We start from the raw sequence: 20,050 nt of genomic DNA, 5'->3' as shown, positions 1-20,050 counted from the left end.
GTAACATAATTTAATTAACTGTTACTTATTAAACAAAATTGAAATTATCCTCAGTCATTAAAATATGCAGTGAATATCTGTACACATAGCCTTGAGCATATCTGTGAGTACTGCTGTTGGAGAGAATTCTAGAAGTATGGTTGCTGGGCCAAAGGCTAGAATACATTTTACATTCCAATAGGTATTGTCATGTTGCCCTCCCAAAAATAATTGTCCTGATTTATGTTCCCATGAATAGTTTATGATGGCTTTTTAATGTATACCTCTAAGAAAACTAGGTTACCAGTTGTTTTACTTTTGCCAATTTAAAAGGTGAAAAGCAAATGGTATCTTATTTTAATTTGCATTTCCATGATCACTAGTGAAATTGCACTTCTTTTTATGAGTTTGTTAGATATTTGTATTTCTTCTGTGACTTGACCGTTCATAGTCCTTTGCACTTTTTTCTTTTGGGTTGTTTTGTAAGCCCACCACGACCACCCCTCTTACCCCCCATATGCTAAAAATAATGTTTGTATTGTACTTTTTATGAATTAAATACATGTATGGAGAAGAACAAAATGGGAGTATAAGTCCAAAAGATGCCAAAGGATCTTAGATTTTAAATAATTGTTTGCTACAATTTATTAAAAATATAAATGGCCAAGATTTTCTTGTATTAATTTTGTAGGAGGAAATAGCAGAAACGTTCAACTTGTTTGCTCTGAAGATGGCCCTGATTCCAAAAATAAACCTAAAAATACTAAAAGGAGTCCTACAGACCTTCCCAAATGTGACACTGGCTGTGTTGAGACCTTGTTTGGCCTTAAGAACATTTTTTCCCCATCTGAAGATTTATTTTCATTTCTAAAGGTATTTTCAGTATCTAGTGTGGGATATCAAATATTTATTCCTTTTCATCTTCCTAACACTCCCTCCTATCTTTGACCCTTAAATTTAACTTAAATTTCCCTGTAATTTTTGTAGGCTTTGGATTTCTGATTTTAACTTACTGTACTACTTTGACAAATGGCATATAGTCAGTGCTCTAAATGCATATTATGGGATTTAGACTAGAATTTAGAAAGATTTCAGATTAAAAAGACAATTTCAGAAAAGTCGTTTTTAAATAAATGAGCTTCTAACTATTGAATTGGGGTATAAACTATTAGAAAATTTAATTCTTCAAATATTAATAGTCTAAATTTATTTTTTAGGCTCAGAACTATTTTGATCAATTTAGGTTAATAAAATTATGAAAGGGTAGCGACTCATTACTTTTCAGATAGAATAAGGACGCCACTGTATTCGTATAGGTAGAAAAATGTTCAAACTGTGCTCTAACACTTCTTTGTTCAAAATTGTTTTTCAGCACAAAATCAGAACAAAAGAAGAGTGGCATCAGTTCACCCAACTTCTTACAGAATTCCGAAAGCAGAATGTAGATTTCTTATATGGTAATCTTGAGTTCATTCTACCACTACCTGTTAATATCATTCCAGAAACAGAAAACCTTTATGGTTCATCAGTAAGCGTGGACCCCAGTGCAGCAACAAAAAATATCAAGTGTCTTGCTAGGAAGCATTCTGAAGGAGAGAAGCCATTGAAAAAGCCACAAAAAAAGAAACAAAAGAAAAAGATGGTAGTTCTAGATGATAGTGACTTATTTGACACTGAATTGGGCTTCTCTAATGAATTTCTTAGCCCTTCCCCTGCATCTTCCTCCTCAAATTCAGAAGAAAGCAAAGCCAGAGACAAAGAAAGCAATCCAGAGACAAAGAAACCGAACAAATGTTCAGAGCCTAACATGGACTCTATTCCTCGTCCTCCTAAAACACCAGCAGAAAAGAAATGTTCTGCCCTTGTTTCTCACTGTTTAAATTCTCTCACTGAGTTCATGGATAACATGTCCTTCTTAGATGCTCTTTTAACTGATGGAGGAGAACAAAAGGAATTTGGTCAAAATGACTTCAGTTGGACAAATGTGAAAAGCGGACTTTGTGATGAGTTTAGTCTGGAGACCAGTGATGGATGGACTTCTCAGAGCTCTCGAGAATTAAAGGCAGCTGTAGAAGCTCTCAGCTTTACTAAGTGTTCGTCTGCTATTTCAAAAGCACTGGAAACCTCCTTGAATTCTTGCAAGAAATCAGGAAGAGATCCAACGAAGGAGCTTACTCTTTATGTTTCACAGAAGCGCAGCAATGTATACTTCAGTCAGTCAGCGGCTAATTCGGAGTAAGTCCTTTTACTTTTGATTTTTCAATAATAAATGATAAAGAGGAAATTATTAGTTTCTTTTTACTAATTTCAAAGTGCTGGGCTTTATTGATCACGGTAAACCCTTAATATTAATAATGTACCTTCTCATAAGACAGGGAGACCAGCCTGATTGCTGAGAAGAAAACGAGAGATTAGGAGACTCTCGAATGACAGGGAAATGGAGTTTGGATTTGCTGGGGCAGATAGCGGGTAACCATTAAGGATTTTTTCGGTATGGGAGGGATGTGTTGAAAGTGATACAGGTAGTTAACCTGGAATCTGGTTAATCTAGTCTAGACCAGAAGCAAGGAGAAGCAGAGACCAGAAGCTGGTCGAGTTTGGGATTGTTGCATTTTTCTTGGGCAGTAAAAATCAAAAGTATTGCGTTACTTTTCATTTACAGCAGTGCCTGGAAGAGGATAGCAGTCATTAAAAGTGTATTTTCTAGCCGATCCCTTCTGAACCTGGGTAACAGACAAGCTAGCGTAACTGAGTACTTGCCAACTCTTCGGAACATTTGTAGGACTGAGAAGCTAAAAGAACAAGGAAAAAGTAAAAGAAGGTAAAGGCTCTATATAAATAACATTGTAGATAGCTATTTCAAGATGAATAAGTATTCTCATCTGATGGTTAAATTGAATTTTTCTTTGTAATTTTGACAGGTTCCTACACTATCTTGAAAGTATTCATCTTAACATTTCGAAAGAGACTGTGAACACTCTGGCAGCTGCCTTCCCTTAATAGTCCACATTCACAGCGCCTTGTACAGATGACTGTGTGCTCCTCAAGATACATTTTTATATTGATTTTCATGGAAGAATTTCTTTCTCTTAATGTACATTTAAAACAGACTATTTGTATATTTTTTTATTAGTGTGCAAATATTTAAAATGAAAAAATTTGAGTTACAAATTGTATTTATGATTGTGGTGGTATTTTTTTCCTGAAATTTTTTGTATTCTTTGACTTAGCTTTGTTGTATTTTTGCATGTGAGCGAGCTGTTTCTAGAAGGTAGTATGCACTATATTTCTAAAGAGGTTTCACTGTTAAATTAATCCATAATTATTCTCTTTCCTGTTACCTTTAACCCACCTCTCTCCAGCCCAGTTCCGTCACGTTGTATGTATGAATCATCTAGGTGTTAATCTAGTTCACGCAGTACGAAATTATGTCATACATAAAAACTTGTTAGAAGGGAAGAAATTATGCTTCATTTTTCAAAAAGTACCACCTTCCCGATAAGTTTATTTTTAGTGTATTCCTTCAGCGTATTTGGCCATTGAATCATTGAATGTTGACAAAGTGAAAACAAGATTATGAATTGTCATTTTCATAAATTTTTAGCAACCTTACACACGTGCTATCTTGTATATTTTGCCAACTCACATCATTTGCCTTGTACATTTTTCTTGCATTTTTATATCAGTGATGTTTTATGTCATAAAAATATTAATGCTGTTAATATATCTATTTTCGACAAACTGCTATTCATTAAAATTGTAACAGAGGAGGATTCTACTATGGACTTTCTACATCATAGTCATTTCCACTTAAGGTTGTTTTTGGAGAAAGTATGTATTTTTAATTACAAGATTTTAAAATCCCACATTTCACTTAAAATCATTTTTGGAATCATATAATCAGGTATATCTGAAAATAGTTTCCTATTTCAAATGTTTCTATTATGTATTAGCCTAGAATTTGGTTACATTATCTGGTGAATTTTATGTTTACCTCAAAGGTAAGGATCCTAATTTTGTACAGATGGAAAATATTGATGTATACCTGTGTACAAATGTGTATGAAAATACGTTTTTACCTCTTATTTGTTCAGTCTACTTTTTTGTTGATAGTTTATTGATTTAATTAAAGGTTAAAGCTGAAAGACTTAATGCAATGTCTAAATAGGTGGTCCAGATGTAACCATCTGGGCAAATATGGGTATTTTATAGGTTTGGGTATAGGCTAGATCTTACAAGGAATAGATGTGCAGTTCTGTGGGGGGTTTCTTAAGTACATGGCTTTTCTCTACTGCATACTAGTGTCCACTATTTGTAGTGCACTGACCTGTGAATTTGGTCTTATTATTAGAAAATCTGGTAATAGAGAACCAAAGTAAAATAACTTTAGAATTTTACTTAATAAGATCAAAGATCAAGAAACAATGGGGATATTTTCTTCCTTAATAGGGACACATTTAATATTTTCTTTTAGGTTTAGCATTATTTGGGGGGGAATTTTTTTTTTTTTTAATATTTATTTATTTGGCAGGGAGAGAAAGAGAGAACACGAGCAGGGGCATTGGCAGAGGGAGAGGGAGAAGCAGGCTCCCCGCTGAGCAGGAAGCCCCACGTGGGGCTTGATCCCAGGATCATGACTTGAGCCGAAGACAGACACTTAACCAACTGAGCCACCCAGGTGCCCGGAAGATTTATTTTAGAGAGGGAGATAGCACAAACGAGAGGGGCAGGGAGAGGGAGGATCTCAAGCAGACTCCCCTGAGCACAGAGTACAGAGCCCAATGTGGGGCTCCGTCTCACGACCCTGAGATCACAAGATCATAAGCTAAAACCAAGAGTCAGATAGATACTTAACCAACTGCGCCACCCAGGTGCCCCAAAACTATGAGTTCTTAAAGGTGATAAGTTCCTGTACGATTTAGATTCACTTTTGAGATAAAGTAACCAAATTCTGGTGGCTTTTTCAGTACTTAGCATCTTATCCTATAAACGTCTAAAGTGAACACATTTTCACTTGAAGCTATTTCCAGAAATATGTGGGAGGTAGAGTGCCACATATCTGGCACGAGCAACTGGATGGTTGGTGAAGCTATTTACCACAGTATGGAACAGCGGCAAAGGAGGTGATTGGAAGGCAAGAGGATTACTTGAGATGGATAGTTTGAGATACCTGCAACATATCCACGGTGATGTTTGCGTACAACCGAATATGTGAATGTAGAGATTTACAAGTGAGTGGCAGTAAGTCTGGACTGCACCCCAGATTCCCTAGGGAGTCGGGAGGTGCTGGAAGAGAGGACTTCTACTTATTTTACACGTTTGATTATTTGAATGTTTTTCCAACAAGCATATTTCACTCTGTAGATTAAAGGAAAGATGTAATGCTTTGACATCAAAGAGACTTAGGTTCAGGACTGGTGAGATACAATGAGGGCCTGAAGTAAGGCAAATGTAATACTGGAAAATGTGAGATGTGGTGAAAAAATTATGTGCTACTTTTCTCAAAAGATGGTCTGTTTGGGGCACCTGGTGGCGTAGTCAGCGAATCGCCTGACTCTGGGTCGTGATCTCAGGGTCCTGGGGTGGAGCCCTGCATCAGCGTCTGCTTGGGATTCTCTCTCCCCTCTCCTTCTGCCCCCCCCCACCCCTGCATACTCTCTCTCAAATAAATCTTTTTTATAAATCTTTTTTTTTTTTTTTTAAGATTTTATTTATTTATTTGACAGAGATAGACAGCCAGTGAGAGAGGGAACACAGCAGGGGAGTGGGAGAGGAAGAAGCAGGCTCATAGCGGAGGAGCCCGATGTGGGACTCGATCCCGGTACGCTGGGATCACGCCCTGAGCCGAAGGCAGACGCTTTAACGACTGCGCTACCCAGGCGCCCCTATAAATCTTTTTTAAAAAGATGGTCTGTCCAAGTAAAATATTTCAAAGTGAAAAAAAAAGAATGTATTAGACAAAGCTTCTTGGTTCTGGGCTGATAGACCGAGTTGATGAAAATCAGCTTTTGGAAGCAATACGTCAAACCATATACTACGTACAGTTAAGAAAAGGGTTTAAGTTGTGCTCTCAATTAGATTTAGCATTACCACGATGAGCAGCTCCCAGAAAAATCATTACTCTATTAACAACAGAACGACGCAAATCATTAGGATGGAATTTGCTTTTCAGGGGAGATAACTTTGTTTCTTCTTTTGCCTGTTTAGGGGGCATCTTACTGTTTAACACTTAAACCCAAAAGGCACAGAATCTCCTAAGATATTTATTGATTTAGCTTATTATTGTGTGAACAATTCAACAGCCAAAAGTCTGACCTTAAATACAAACATGTCTTCTTCATAAACATGAATGTTAAAAACAGTTGGCTTTATAGCTTTAGGGCTAATAAATTAATATAACCTTAGAGCTCTTACATTAACCTCAACATTTCAAGGTTCAGTGTCAAAAACTGCTAATTCATAGAAGGCAACAGCTTGTAGTAATGAATCATATAACTCCTCTGCTCTCTGCTGTCCAGTAGATGAAAACATCTGTCTGTAGCGGACGACCTTCTCTGTGGGGAAGACTACCCGAGGCTCTTCCTTCAGACCAGACTCTGAGAGGAACTGCTTCACCAGCTCTTTTCCACTAGTCCGTGTGTCCCCAATCATCAGTTCAAAGTGCTTCCCCACTCCATTTCGATTCATGCTCAGCACCTGATGCTGGCCATCCTGGGCAAAGGTTTTGTTTAACAAGGCATACAGCATGGCTTCCATGATATGAAAATGTAACACTACGGGAAACCGAGATGGGTTCTGTATTGAAAGCCCGATTTTTTCCAGAACATAGAGGTCAGCTTTAGGCATCTTTGAAATGACTGAAGAAATCTTTAAAAAACAAAAAGACAAAATAAGTGAACAGAAATAATTCACTAAGTTTTGTTGTTTGGGTTCCCGCTCCCATTTCTATTAAAATATATAACTTACATCATACTGCTACTGACAGTTATGAAGTAACTGAAAAATCAGCGTTTTATGGAGCAGCCAGGAGCCAAGTTCTGCTCATGGTTCTGAGGAATAAGCTGAGCTAAGGCAGATCATTTAGTCCTACCAAGTACTAGTTTCTTCATCTCGAAAATGGGCTTCATAATTTCTAAAATCTCTACTGACTTTAAGATTAGACAACTTAAAATGTTTATTAGCCTTTTAAAAATGTCCAGGGTACAGCACAGGGTTAGAATATCTAGTCTACAATCAGGGCGCCTGCGTGGCTCAGCCGGTTGAGTGTCTGACTCAGTCTCAGCTTAGGTCTTGATCTCAGAGTTTTGAGTTCAAGCCCTGTGTTGGGCTCCACAGTGGGTGCGGAGCCTGCTTAAGAAAAAAAGAATACCCAGCCTACGATCCATTATCTACAACTGACTACTCCTGTCAGATGCTTGATTGATTATACCAGTTTTCATATGTGTAATCAGGATCGTAATTACCCATCTCACAATTTTGAAGACGCGAGACAATTAGCGAAGCATTTTGAAAAATAAGCTTAGGGGCACCTGAGTGGCTCAATTGGTTAAGCGTCTGACTCTTGATTTCAGCTCGAGTCACAATCTCAGGTTCCTGAAATCAAGCCCCATGTTGGCTCCATGCTCAGCAGGGAATCCGCCTGAGGATTCCCTCTTTCCCCCCAAGCTCGCTTGCTCGCTCTCCCTAAAATAAATAAGGGGCTCCTGGGTGGCTCAGATGGTTGAGCATCTGCCTTCGGCTCAGGTCATGATCCCAGGGTCCTGGGTTCGAGCCCCCTGCTCAGCGGGGAACCTGCTTCGCCCTCTCCCTCTGCCGCTCCCTCTGCTAGTACTCGCTCTCTCTCGTGTTCTCTCTTTCTCTGTCAAGTAAATCAATAAATCTTAAAAAAAAAAAAAAAAAAGGAATGGGTGAGTAATACGTATCCAAAGGAAATCCATCTGTAGTATTGTATTACATTCCATTTAGGACAGAAGACTGAAGTACACAAATTCTAGCAGGTAGGAATTTGGAGGCGCAGTTGCTTTACCTCTTGTAAATAGACAGATGATACGTATGTGCCTTTCATGAACTGGCAACACTCATTCTGCTGCCAGTCCAGCACTGCCAATGTACGATCCACGTGAGCCCAGGCAATTCTTCGAGTTCCAAAAACGATGGATACGATACTATTAACTGCCTACAACAAAAAGGCTGGTTTAATTAAAAGTATAAACATTTTAACAAATACAAAACTTAAGCTATAAACTCAGAATGCCAAATCAGTTTATGTGATAGAAATATACCGGGGTGCCTGGGTGGCTCGGTTGAGCATCTGACTTCTGGTTTCAGCTCAGGTCGTGATCTTGGGGTCATGAGATCAAGCCCCATGTTGGGCTCCAGGTGGAGCTCAGTGTGGAGTCTGCTTAAGACGTTCTCTCCTTGTGCCCCTACCCCCAGCTCTCTCTCTCTAAAATAAATAAATAAATCTTTAAAACAAAGAAATATACATCCACTTTATGAACTGAGGAATGTTAAAGAAATGCAGGAATAATTATTATTTTTTAAAGATTTATTTATTTATTTGAAATAGCATGAGTGGGGGGCAGAGGGAGAAGGAGAAGCAGGCTCCCCACCAAGCAAGGAGCCCGATGTGGGACCCAATCCCAGGACCCTGGGATCATGATTGAGCCAAAAGCAGACACAACTGACTGAGTCACCCAGGAGCCCCAGGAGCCCCAGGAATAATTATTAATCAAAAGATAACCAGTAGCAGTCAATTTATAGACAAAGAACCTTTACATAGCCCAAAGTAGGCATTCAAATATTCCAATGTTGCTGGGGACTGTGCTAGATACTGGGAAACAAGGAATACAGCCATACATCATAAGAAATGCCAACACACAACATTACACCATAGAGAGGAGACATGGTCCGGGAAGACTTCCTGGAGGACTAGGAAAATGAGTAAGTGTAAGTGGGAAGTGATTTCACCACGTGCCCGCACAGAGAGCTGTGTGACACCTCACACACTCAGGCCCTGGAACAAAGAGTGCAAGTGGGAAAGGTGCAGTGGGGCAAGCAGATTTCTGCAAAAGTACCTTGCTCCATCCTGAGAGCTGCAGGAAGGCACCAAAGCATGTAACATTCAGGCACAACACGAGATTTACGCTTCAGAACCATCACAGACCGCCGTGTGGAGGACGGACCATAGAAGGCTAGACTAGAGGTAGGGATCTATTAGGTGCCTGTTATGTGACAAAGCATTAAGAATCAAAGACAGTGAGGACAAGAAACAAATTAGAGGTAATGCGGGTAGAAGTGATATGCGGGATGGAGGAGCTTAGGATAAGCCCACTTTTATTGCAGTGACTGAATGGCACCGTTAAGCAAGATGGTGGTAAGAAGCAGATCAACTTGGGAAGACAGGGGGAGAGGAGTTGTTTTCTAATGTACTGTATTCAGCTTGCCAATAGGGCTTCTACGGGGAAATGTGTAATAGATAATTGGGTATGTGGATTTAACTCTGCCAAGTCTGGGCTGGAGATAAGAGTACAATGGCATCTCCTCACCCCTACATAGTTCACTTAGTTATATGGCTAAATAAATTCGCGTGCTCCATAAATACAAAGGCACGCAAGCAGGAACGTTTTATAATTCTATGCCCCTCTCCCTTTCACTGCTAGGGAATGGATAAATATCCATTAAAGGCAGAAGAGTTTGGATGCCCAGACATCTACAAAATACAGACCTTCTTTTGGTTCTTGAGCTCAACGATTCTCAAGCTTTAGTGTACATAAGAATTACTGAGCCAGGCTGCACACAGTACTTCATGGGCAAGAGATTTTTTTCAAGGACTACTGCGTGATTTTCTCCATACAAAATAACTATTTTTTTTAAGGAAAAAAAATAGTACTTTATTTGGAAGTCAGTATAATTTTTCTCATCGCATACAAAATGACTTTAGAACCTACCCCTCTAGATAAGATTGCAACTCCACTATAGTGACTATAAATAGTACTTATAGCCAAAACTCCGAAGGGAAATCCAAGCCCTGAAAATTTTGGTTCAAATATGTTCCAGATCAGCTGCAAGAGTTCTATCTGTCGTCCGTGGACGGACTTCATGAACCCTACAAGTCCTCTGAAAGTGTATGCAGCATTCTATGGAAATGTGCTTTTGGTGGTTTTTCTGAAAAGAGGGTCCTTAGCTTTCATCAGGTTTTCAGAAAGTATCCATAAGCCTCCCAAAACTGAGAACTACTGGTCCAGGAAAAAAAATGTGCTTACTACTGGTATGCAACAAGAGAATATTTGATCACATATTGCTACACAGGACCTAAGCTCCTCCTCCAAGGTTTAATGTTTGATGAGCCAAGTAATTCTAATATTTGTTTTTTAAGACAACACTGAGAAGGATTTGCTCGTAGAATGCCTTTTAAAAGGGGGGAAGGGGAACAGAAAATAACTTTAATCCTGCTGGAAAGACCAGCATAATGTTCTGAAGTCACTCCCTGGCCATAACCCTCTCTGCATCTTAATTTGATTATTCTCGATATAACCCCTCAGACGCAGTCATATAGCTCGATTCCTCTTAAACCTCACACAGACCTGTTTCTCTACAACTGTTCTTTCTTCCTAGAACGCCCGCCTCCTCCAATGAGTCTCTTCTCCATCTGAGATCCAGGTTTTGGTCAACTTTGCCCAACGGGTAGAGCCCACAGTTCTCTGCCCACCCACTACATCTCTCCATCTCACTCTTCCGTACTATCACATACCAACTAAACTATAAGGTGCCCTGCTGCCCAGAATAGTGCTTTACAAAGTTGGTTCTCAATACGTAGGGAGTAGTATAACGGACATTAAGAAAAACAGTATACCTTAAGTCTCTCTCTTGCTATTTCTGGTTTGATGAGCTTTCTCAAGAGCCGGTTGTCCTGGAACTTTCCTTTTCTCCCTCCAGTCTCTGGACAAAGAATGGAGTTACAAACCTGAATGGTAGTTTTATACTGGAACAAGGGCACACTCATTAAACTCTCCAAATTCTGAAATGGCCCAAACTTCTCTCTGTGCTCTATAATATTGACAGATTTTCTTCCACGAAGCAATCTGAAAGTTTCCAGTTCTTTATTAGATGCCGTATTCAACACATGCAAGATGGAAGCCTGCTGCTCTGAAGAGAAGAGCTTGTCAAGCGCATTTCCAGGTTCCTTTGTATTTTCATCACAGATAGCAGCATTGGGAATAATCTTCTTAGGTGCAGTGGATTTTTTTCGACAGCAGGAATGATGTAGCGCCTGGAACAAGGATGACCCTAATGGAACCGGCAAACATCGCCACCTTCCTAAAAGGGAAATTTGGCAAAATGTAAGCTGGAATGTCCTACTTGTTTTTAGTATTAGCTGTGGCTTGACCAGAGCCTTTGCAAAGGGACAGCCTTTCCCATAATCTTAGAACTAGTATACCATACTCACAAGACAGGTCTTCTGATTTTTGTGGGTAAGTCCTGTTTACTACCTAGAAATCTTTTTTTTTTTTTTTTTAAGATTTTATTTATTTATTTGACAGAGAGAGATAGCTAGAGAGAGAGCACAAGCAGGGCTAGCGGCAGGCAGAGGGAGAAGCAGGCTTCCCGCTGAGCAGGGAGCCCGATGTGGGGCTCGATCCGAGGACTCTGGGATCATGACCTAAGCCGAAGGCAGACGCTTAACAACTGAGCCACCCAGGCTCCCCTATAAACCTTATTTTATGCCCAGATGGAAGCACGTATTTAAAACAATGATTTCCACTGCTTAACGTTTTTGACATTTTTAACTTTAGAGGGATCTTTCTGTAATTAATATCTCTTGTTAATATTTTCACATCCATTTTCACTAGTTTCCTACGCGGTGGAACCAAATAAAATTAAATCGTATACGTTTATAAAATATGTTTTAGCTGAGTGATAGATGTAAGGGGCAGTTTTTATTTTCACCGGTACGCTTTTCCCGGTTTCTACTATGGCTGTTCCCGCAAGCAGAAAAACAAAACACCACGTAAGAAACAATTCTGCAAAACCACTGGGAAGTCCCTCGGACACTGCAGCCACAGGAATTACCACAGCCGGAGGTGAGCAAACGGCTGTTAGCCTCTCACCCCTCCGCCCGCCACAGTCGGGGAACGGGCCGCTCGCGGGCCCCTCGCCCGGGAAGCACGGTCGCTCCGAGGCGCCCCATCAGCTCAGCTAGGACTCCAAGAGCAACAGCTGGACATGGGGCCTGCGGGAGAAAGTACTCCAAGACCAGAGGCCAAGGACAGGCGGGAAATGAACCCAGTGTTCCAGGCACCCTACCTCCCGCCACGAGAAGACTACAGACGCTCATCGTCCCTGGTAAAGCGCTGGGTTCCCACAGTCCAATCTTCCTCCACCGACTTCCGGCCCGGACGTGCTTCGCCTCCAAGTGTCCGACCTCGCGGCGGAAAGGTTCCGGCCGGATTGGCGTTCCGGGGCCGGCCGGAGGTGTGTCCCGCTGAGCCAGTCCTCAGCTGCGGGCCTCCGGGCGGCCTCCCGCCCAGGGGGAGTCCCCGGATCCCGAGCCTCTGGGTGCTCTGTAGTTGGCAAGGTCGGTCGCTCCTTCAGCCACATGTTTATTCCAGTTTATTCCAGGCACGTGGACTGATAAGGTCCTGCTGTGGCCCCGCCTGGGGGGCAAGGAGCGGAGTCTTGTGGGGAGCGTAGATGGGTACGCAAAGAACCCTATCACTAGGTAGAATGGGATAATCGGGAGAGGCAGGGGTTCCGGGAAGGGCGAGAGGTAGGAGGAGGTGGCTTTGCCACTGAGCTTTGAAAGTCGGAGCAGCATTCCATTTGGAAGGGAGTGGGTGGGGAGGGAGATGAGGCTGGCCCAAAATTTGGTTGGGCCTTGAATGCAGAATGGGGCAGTTGAATAGGGTCAGACCAGAGGTGTGTTTCTAGAAAATCGGCCCTATGTAAAAGTGCGAGGCCGTATTGGAGTTGGAAGAGACAGGGAAGCAAGGAGAGTCGGGAAACTAGTGTATCTTCCCAAGGGCCAGGCAGTCGTAAGGAATTGAACCCGGAAGGTGTAAGGAGAGTAGAAAGAAAAAGATTCTTTCTGGAAGGTGAGGAGGTTTGGGCTAGTTTTGTGAAGAACAAGGAAGTCAGAAGGGAGGTGTCTTTTGAAGGGAAAGGTGGTGGGCTTGTGTTTTTATGAGGTGGCCGTGTCTTTGTAGATATTGTCCAGGAGGCAGTGGGGATGTAGGGACTCCTAAGTATTCATAAGAATTACTCGTAGGAATTCCAGGAATCTTACCAAGTCCTGGAGAACTTAGGGCTATAAGAAGAAAGAAATTCAACTTTTGGTGCAAAATCCTCCAAATCAAATAATTTCCTTTTTCTCCTGGCTTATTCTACTTAATGAGGCGTTACGGGTTGAATTGCATCCTTCAATAAAGATATGTTGAGGACTACCTGGGTGGCTCAGTCGGTTAAGTTTCTGACTCTTGATTCCGGCTCAGGTCATGATCTCAGGGTGGTGAGATTGAGTCCTGCGTTGGACTCTGCACTCAGTGGGGAGTCTGCTTGAGATTCTCTCCATCGCCCTCTGCTCCTCCCCTGCTCTCTCTCTCTTAAATAAATTAACTAATTAATTTAAAAAATCTTTTTAAAAAAATAATGTGATCTTATTCGGATATAGGATCATTGCAGAGGTAATTAGTTAAAATGATGTCATCCTGGAGTGGGAGCAGGTGACTAATTCAATATGACTGGTTCCCTTAAAAGAAGAGGACCATACAAATGCCATGTGAGAATGGAGGCAGAGGTGGGAGTGATGCATCTACGATCCAAGGAAGGCAAGGATCACCAGGGGGTCATCACGAACTAGGAGGGAGGCATAGAGCAGATTCACCTTCAGAAGGAACCAGCCCGGCTTCCATCATGATTTCATGCTTCTAGCCTCCAGAACTGTGAAAGAATAAATTGCTGTTATTTTAAGCTGCCCCGTTCAGAGTAATTTGTTACAGGAGCCCTAGGAAACTAATACATGGGGCCATAAGGAGTCCTGGTGGTTGATGCTTTCAGAGATGATGACGTTCACTGGCAAGATGCAACAAATCACTCGCTCCCTGCACAACCCTAGACAGTTTCTCATCCTCTCGGAGTCTCAGCTTCCTCATTCATGAAATGGAGATAATGGTACTTACCTCACATAGCTGCCAAGAGGATTTCTCGTTAAAAACTGGATGCAGAGACCCCGGCACATAGGAAGGTTCAGTAAATGTTAGTTCCCCCATGAAAGCATAACCTCTTCCTGGGAGCTGATTACTAATGACCTTCAGGGGAAACCCCCTCATTCCTCAGAGCATTCATTCAATATCCTTTGACCTGAAGCTGGTAGTGGCAGGGAAAGAGGCAACTACGGTAGGTGCATGTTTTACTGTCAACCAGACTCTGTTCAAAATGAAAGTTGTAACTTTCCCCGGAAACCAGGTCCTTCTCACTTCCCTGTCTGTACTGCAGAAATCCCTGGTTCCTCCCACTCCTTTCATCATTACGTCTAGCCTGTTATCTGGTTTCTGTGTGTGTGTGTGTGTGTGTGTGTGTGTGTGTGTGTGTGTGTGTGTTTTAAGATTTTTATCTATTTGAGAAAGAGAGAGAACAAGCAGGGGGAGGGGCAGAGGGAGAGGGAGAAGCAAACTCCCCACTGAGCAAGGAGCCCAACACAGGGCTCCATCCCAGGACCCTGAGTTCATGACCTGAGCAGAAGACAGACCCTTAACCGACTGAGCCACCCAGATGCCCCTGGTTTCTATGTTTTTAAAACTTTTTTTGGCCATGACACAGAATGCATAGATGTAAGGTGTGAAACAAAAGCTTTCATTAAAAAATACTTGCATTATTACATATAATGCACCTTGATTTTTTTTTTCATTAAAAAAGCCCACTGATCCATTTTTAAACCTGCAGGACATCAGGCAGAGATGTGTAGTAGGTCGTTATATATGTAAGTCTGAAGCTAAGGGAGAAGACTGTGTTGGGCTCTAGATTTGGAGGCTGTCCACGTGGAGAGATGGCGCTGTATCCCAGGAGTTCGTGGAATGAGCCAGGGAGAGGGTAGTGTGAGAAAACCCCACCGTGTCAAGGAGAAAACTCTGGGAGCAGCCGTACTGGGCATGAGTAGAGAATTCAGATTCCCAAAAGGACTAAGATGCAATGTTTAGAGAGACTTCAAAGGAAACAGGACAAAGTCAAATTAAAGAGACTAAAGAAATAAAGGATTTTGAGGAGTGAAGAGATTTGTTTTTGACAGCTGGGTTACTTGGAGCCACTGTCACAAGAAGTTCTATCAACCTTCACTGTAAAATGTCCCTTTCACTTTTTAAAAATAATTTTGTAACTTAAATTCAGTTAGGTAACGAAGTATTATTTGTTTCAGGGGTATAAAATGTCCTTTTTAAACTCTCTCTTGCTATGGCTACCCTAAGGAGGGTCTCACTGTCTCTCACCTGGACTCTTGCGATAACCACCCCCCCATCAATCTTCCAGCTGCCTATCAACCTAACCCCTTCCCTACCCTTCATATACACCTGCCTGTCCTGGCCAACAGCCCCAGGGCTGACCAGATCTCCCACTTCCTGCCCTGAGGTGGGGCCTCACCTACATCTTCCAGCCCTTTCTCTGCTCACCACCAGGTACCCACTGTGGCAGCCAACACCCACAGCCTTGCCTCTCCTGATAGATCCCTGACCGAAGGCGGGTCAGTGTCTCAGGGGAGGCGAACCAGTTATGGTCACCCCACTTCCCTTTGCTAAGGATAAAGATCAGGAGCGGGTGTGATTCAGTTGGGGGCATTGCAGGGAAAGGTTTTATATCACGACAAAGAGTGGGTGGAGAAGCGGCCACCCCCCTTTCTTCCTGAGGCTCTGATGGCCGGAGGACGAGTTGAGAGGAGCAGCCTCCCGCTACAGGACAGGCAATGCTGACAAGAGCGTGAAGAACAGACGAGGGGGAGCTCCTCGGCCTCGACGACATTGCTCGGCTGCTGGAACATCCCTAGAACCATCCATCTGCAGACTTCGGGTTCAGTAAGAAGAAACTGACCTAATTGTTTCAGCCGCTTGTAGATCAGTGTTCTGTTACCTGAAGCTGATAACTTCCTGCTTAATACACCCCCTCAGGAGACAAACGGGGTGGCGTGAAGTTCCCCACACATGTCTCGCGCTGTCTCACCCCTGCACCTTTGTGCCTGTCAGTCCCTTTCCCTAAGATTCCCACCCCCCTCTGCAAACAATGGTCTGAATTCTCACCTCGCAAGGGCCCCCACGGGTGCCCCCTGCGCTGAGAAGCCCATCTCTCCGCCAAACCAGAGCACCCTGCCTTTCTCCAAGCGCTCGACTTCTCTCTCTCAGAATACCTACTGGCTTGAACTGTAGGGCGTTTTGTTTTCATTTGGTTTTGACTACAAGTCTTTGTCTCCTTATTTGCCTCTCTATACCTATTCCCGGGGGGATCTGGAAGCTACCAGCCAGAATATACCAAATATCCATCCCTCGGGTCTCATTATTCCTCCTGGAGACAGAGCCGCCCGATGGTTATGCTCAGACTCTGGAATCAGTCAATCCTGTGTTTTAACCCTGTGTTCCAATCCCCCCATACTGAAAATGGGAACTAGGGCAAGGGATGTCACCTCTCCAAGAGCCCTCTGGAGTGCATGAGGAATACGGGCCATAATCATATCCCCTGTAATACCCAGCACATTGCCTGGCACTATGAGGATTCATTAATTAAGTGTTTGTTGAAAAAAAATTAATGAATGTCACATATATAACATCTAAAAAGTTCATTTTGTTTGGGAAAAGACATGAAAGATTAATGCTTCATACAGCGATGTTCACAATTGCCAAAATATGGAAAGAACCTAGATGTCCATCAACAGGTGAATGGATAAAGATGTCACACACACACACACACACACACACACACACACACACACACACTATACAATGGGATATTACTCAGCCATCAAAAAGAATGAAATCTTGCCATTTGCAACAACATGGATGGAAGGGTTTTAGGCTAAGCAAAATAAGTCAATCAGAGAAAGACAAATACCATATGATTTCACTTATATGTATAATCCAAGAAACAAAGCAGAACACAGAGGAAGGGAAGGAAAAATAAAATAAGAGGAAAACAGAGAGGAAGGCAAACCATAAGAGACTCTTAACTATAGGGAACAGAGGGTTGCTGGAAGGGAGATGGGTGGGGGATGGGGTGTCTATCACCCAGTTACTGAGTGATAGACATTAGGGAGGGCACCTGAAGTAATGAGCACTGGGTGCTGTATGCAACGATGAATCACTGAATACTACTTCTGAAGTCAATAATACAGTATATGTTAATGAAATTGAATTTAAATTAAAAATAAAATTAGCGCTACATAACTTCATGACCTCAGCATAGGCAAACATTTCTAAAAGAGTACATAAGGGCACTTGGGTGGCTCAGTAGGTTAAGCACTTGCTTTCTGCTCAGGTCATGATCCGGAGGCCCTGGGATCAAGACCCACATGGGGCTCCCTGCTTCTCCCTCTCCCTCGGCTTCTCCCTCTGCCCCTTCCTCTCACCATTCTCTCTCTCTCTCCCTCAAATAAATAAAATCTTTCAAAGAAGTGTAATTCTCCAAGTCATTTGAATTAAATATGGATCATATAAAGTTTAAATGTTTACTTAGTGATATCATCTACTTTTTCTTCAAAGTCGATCACCTCCTCCAACATAGCCAGGATTTCCACAAAAAGGCTGTTGATTCTTGGCTAGATCATTCTGGTTTTTTTTTTTTTATAGATTTTATTTATTTATTTGACAGAGATAGAGACAGCCAACGAGAGAGGGAACACAAGCAGGGGGAGTGGGAGAGGAAGAAGCAGGCTCATAGCGGAGGAGCCCGACGTGGGGCTCGATCCCATAACGCCGGGATCACGCCCTGAGCCGAAGGCAGACGCCCAACCGCTGTGCCACCCAGGCGCCCCTTGGATAGATCATTCTGGACAAGGTGTACACAACCTATCTCTTTGCTTCCCTTCCCTTCTGATATTTTGTAGAGGAAAGATAATTGGCCCTTCGTAATCTTACTCTGGCCAATGTTTTGGTGCTTTTATGTTACACTGTCCCATTGTCTTTTTAAAAAGGATTACACAGAATTAAAACAATAAGGCAAATGATCAAAATAGAAAACAGCATTCACAATTTGAAATCCAGACTCAGAATACTTGGGCTCATGCTGTAATACCGCCTCATGTTATAGACGTGTGTCTCCGTTTACTTCTTTTTTTTTTTTTTAAGATTTTATTCATTTATTTGTCAGAGAGAAAGCGCACAAGCAGGGAGAGCAGCAGGCAGAGGGAGAAGCAGCCTCCCCGCTGAGCAGAGAGCCCGATGTGGGACTTGATCCCAGGACCCTGGGATCATGACCTGAGTCAAAGGCAGACGCTCAACCGACGGAACCACCCAGGCAGCTCTCAGTTTACTTCTGTAAGAACGGTTTCTTCTTTTGCAAAATAAAGTTCAAAGTACCACTCTTACAAGTTTGTTGTGAATATGAAATTACAGAAATCATTGGGAAAATAGAAAATGTTATACAATGGAAGCTATTTTTTTCGTAATGGGAGATATTATTAATTGGACCATTGAATAGATTGAGAGGAGAGGTGTGATTGTCTAAGAAACCATCTCAAGAGGCAAATACCCAGATGCTTTCCAAAATAATCCTTGGGGCGCCTGACTGACTCAGTCAGAAGAGCCTGCTGACTCTTGATCTCGGGGTCGTGAGTTCAAGTCCCATGTGCGCTGTACGGATTTCTTAAAAAAATTTAAAAAATGAAACAAATTACTCCTGTATGTGATTAATTTAGTATAACTAAAGGAAATTGAAGCCAATGTTCAAACCACATTTCCAACAGATGTCCCCCTAATCCCTTCAGTTGTCGTTGTAAGTAAACCTCTGTGACTAAGTTCTCACTCAGCGCTCCAGGTAATGATATAAAATGTAAACACTTAATTATCTTGTGTTAATTCAGGACTTATTTTCCGGTTCTTCAGATGTCACAACTGGATGTTTCAACTCCTTATATTTTATTCAGAATGCAAACCCCACACACCAGATTGTCTGTAATAAAGGGGCTCTCGACGCCACCCAATTCAAGCAACATTTTTTGGGGTGTGTGTGGCAAAACTCACATAACGAAAGAATCACCATTTCAACCATTTTATTCCCCTGCGATCAAGACCTGCGTTGAGATCAAGAGTCAGACGCTTAACCGACTGAGCCACCCAGGCGCCCATTTTAACCATTTTAAAGCGTACGATTCAGTGATATTTAGTACATTCACAGTATTGTGCAACCATCATCACTATCTAGTTCCAGAACATTTCCAACACCCTAAAAGGAAAGCTTGTACCCATTTAGCAGTCACTCTCTGGCCTCCCCCCCAACCCCCCGCCCCAGGCGCTGGCAACCAGGAGTCTGCTTCCTGTCTCTATGGGTTTGCCTGTCCTGGACATTTCACATAAATAGATCAACCAACATTTTTTGGTCCCCGTACTTGCTAGTCACCAAGAATAAAAAGATGAATAGGACAATCGGCTTTTAACAAGATCACTGATAACCGGGACAAACTAGATTTAAAAAATCATAGTACAATGTGATGATTATTGTAACAGAAATATGAACATTGTGAGAAAACAGGTGAAGGAGATAGGGCAAACTGTAAGAAGTAAGATTTGACTTTGGGCATAGAGGCAGGAGTTTGCTAGAACAGTGGAGGCTGGGCAAGAGGGTGGGGTAGAGGAGGAGGGGGCTGCAGTACCAGAGGAAGAAGCTTGAGCAAGGCACAACAGCATGGAGTTGGGCAGCTCTTCCTCCAAGGAGATGGACAAAGCATACCCCAAGCATGTTACCACCCCAGGGCCTTTGCACTTGCTGGCCCCTTTTTCTGGGACACTCTTTTTTTCAGATAGGTACCTCATTGGCTCAACCCCTTCCTTCAGAGCTTTGCTTCACTGTCACCTCCTCAGAGAGGCTCTCCTTGACCTCCCTA

General features: G+C 42.4%; 2 protein-coding genes across 4 annotated transcripts in view; one reads left to right on the top strand and one right to left on the bottom strand.

Annotated features, from left to right (window-relative positions):
• ATAD5 (ATPase family AAA domain containing 5) overlaps positions 1 to 4,064 on the top strand; it is a 45,520-nt gene extending 41,456 nt beyond the window's left edge. For 2 of the 3 annotated variants that reach the window (XM_045773371.2, XM_045773369.2), the window contains exons 20-23: positions 671 to 852; positions 1,352 to 2,214; positions 2,642 to 2,800; positions 2,901 to 4,064. In XM_045773371.2, the coding sequence (XP_045629327.2) occupies positions 671 to 852; positions 1,352 to 2,214; positions 2,642 to 2,800; positions 2,901 to 2,979 (1,283 nt within the window). In that variant the 3' untranslated portion in view covers positions 2,980 to 4,064. The remainder of the gene's footprint in view (positions 1 to 670; positions 853 to 1,351; positions 2,215 to 2,641; positions 2,801 to 2,900) is intronic. The other variant, XM_045773370.2, reaches the window with a different exon arrangement.
• A 2,160-nt stretch (positions 4,065 to 6,224) lies between these two features.
• Positions 6,225 to 12,367, bottom strand: TEFM (transcription elongation factor, mitochondrial). The gene is made up of 4 exons (XM_045773526.2): positions 12,286 to 12,367; positions 10,835 to 11,298; positions 8,006 to 8,155; positions 6,225 to 6,846 (listed from the first exon to the last, which is right to left on the bottom strand). Exons 1-4 carry the CDS (start codon positions 12,314 to 12,316, stop codon positions 6,409 to 6,411), a joined length of 1,083 nt encoding a protein of 360 aa, XP_045629482.2. The 5' UTR covers positions 12,317 to 12,367; the 3' UTR covers positions 6,225 to 6,408.
• Between the last annotated feature and the right edge of the window lie 7,683 nt (positions 12,368 to 20,050).

This window comes from Ursus americanus, chromosome 23 (genome assembly GCF_024610735.1).
Source record: "Ursus americanus isolate L20-20 chromosome 23, mUrsAme1.1.p, whole genome shotgun sequence".
Classification (NCBI taxonomy): domain Eukaryota; kingdom Metazoa; phylum Chordata; class Mammalia; order Carnivora; family Ursidae; genus Ursus; species Ursus americanus.
This window is presented reverse-complemented; position numbering and strand designations above follow the sequence as displayed.

What these genes read in the sequence shown, in the direction of transcription:
- TEFM (XM_045773526.2), bottom strand. Translation starts at nt 12,316, where the DNA reads ATGAGCGTCTGTAGTCTTCTCGTGGCGGGAG. An exon ending in TAGCAAGAGAGAGACTTAAG is followed by an intron (nt 8,156 to 10,834) that starts GTATACTGTTTT and finishes TTTTTGTTGTAG; the next exon opens with GCAGTTAATAGTATCGTATC. An exon ending in CATCTGTCTATTTACAAGAG is followed by an intron (nt 6,847 to 8,005) that starts GTAAAGCAACTG and finishes TGTTTTTTAAAG; the next exon opens with ATTTCTTCAGTCATTTCAAA.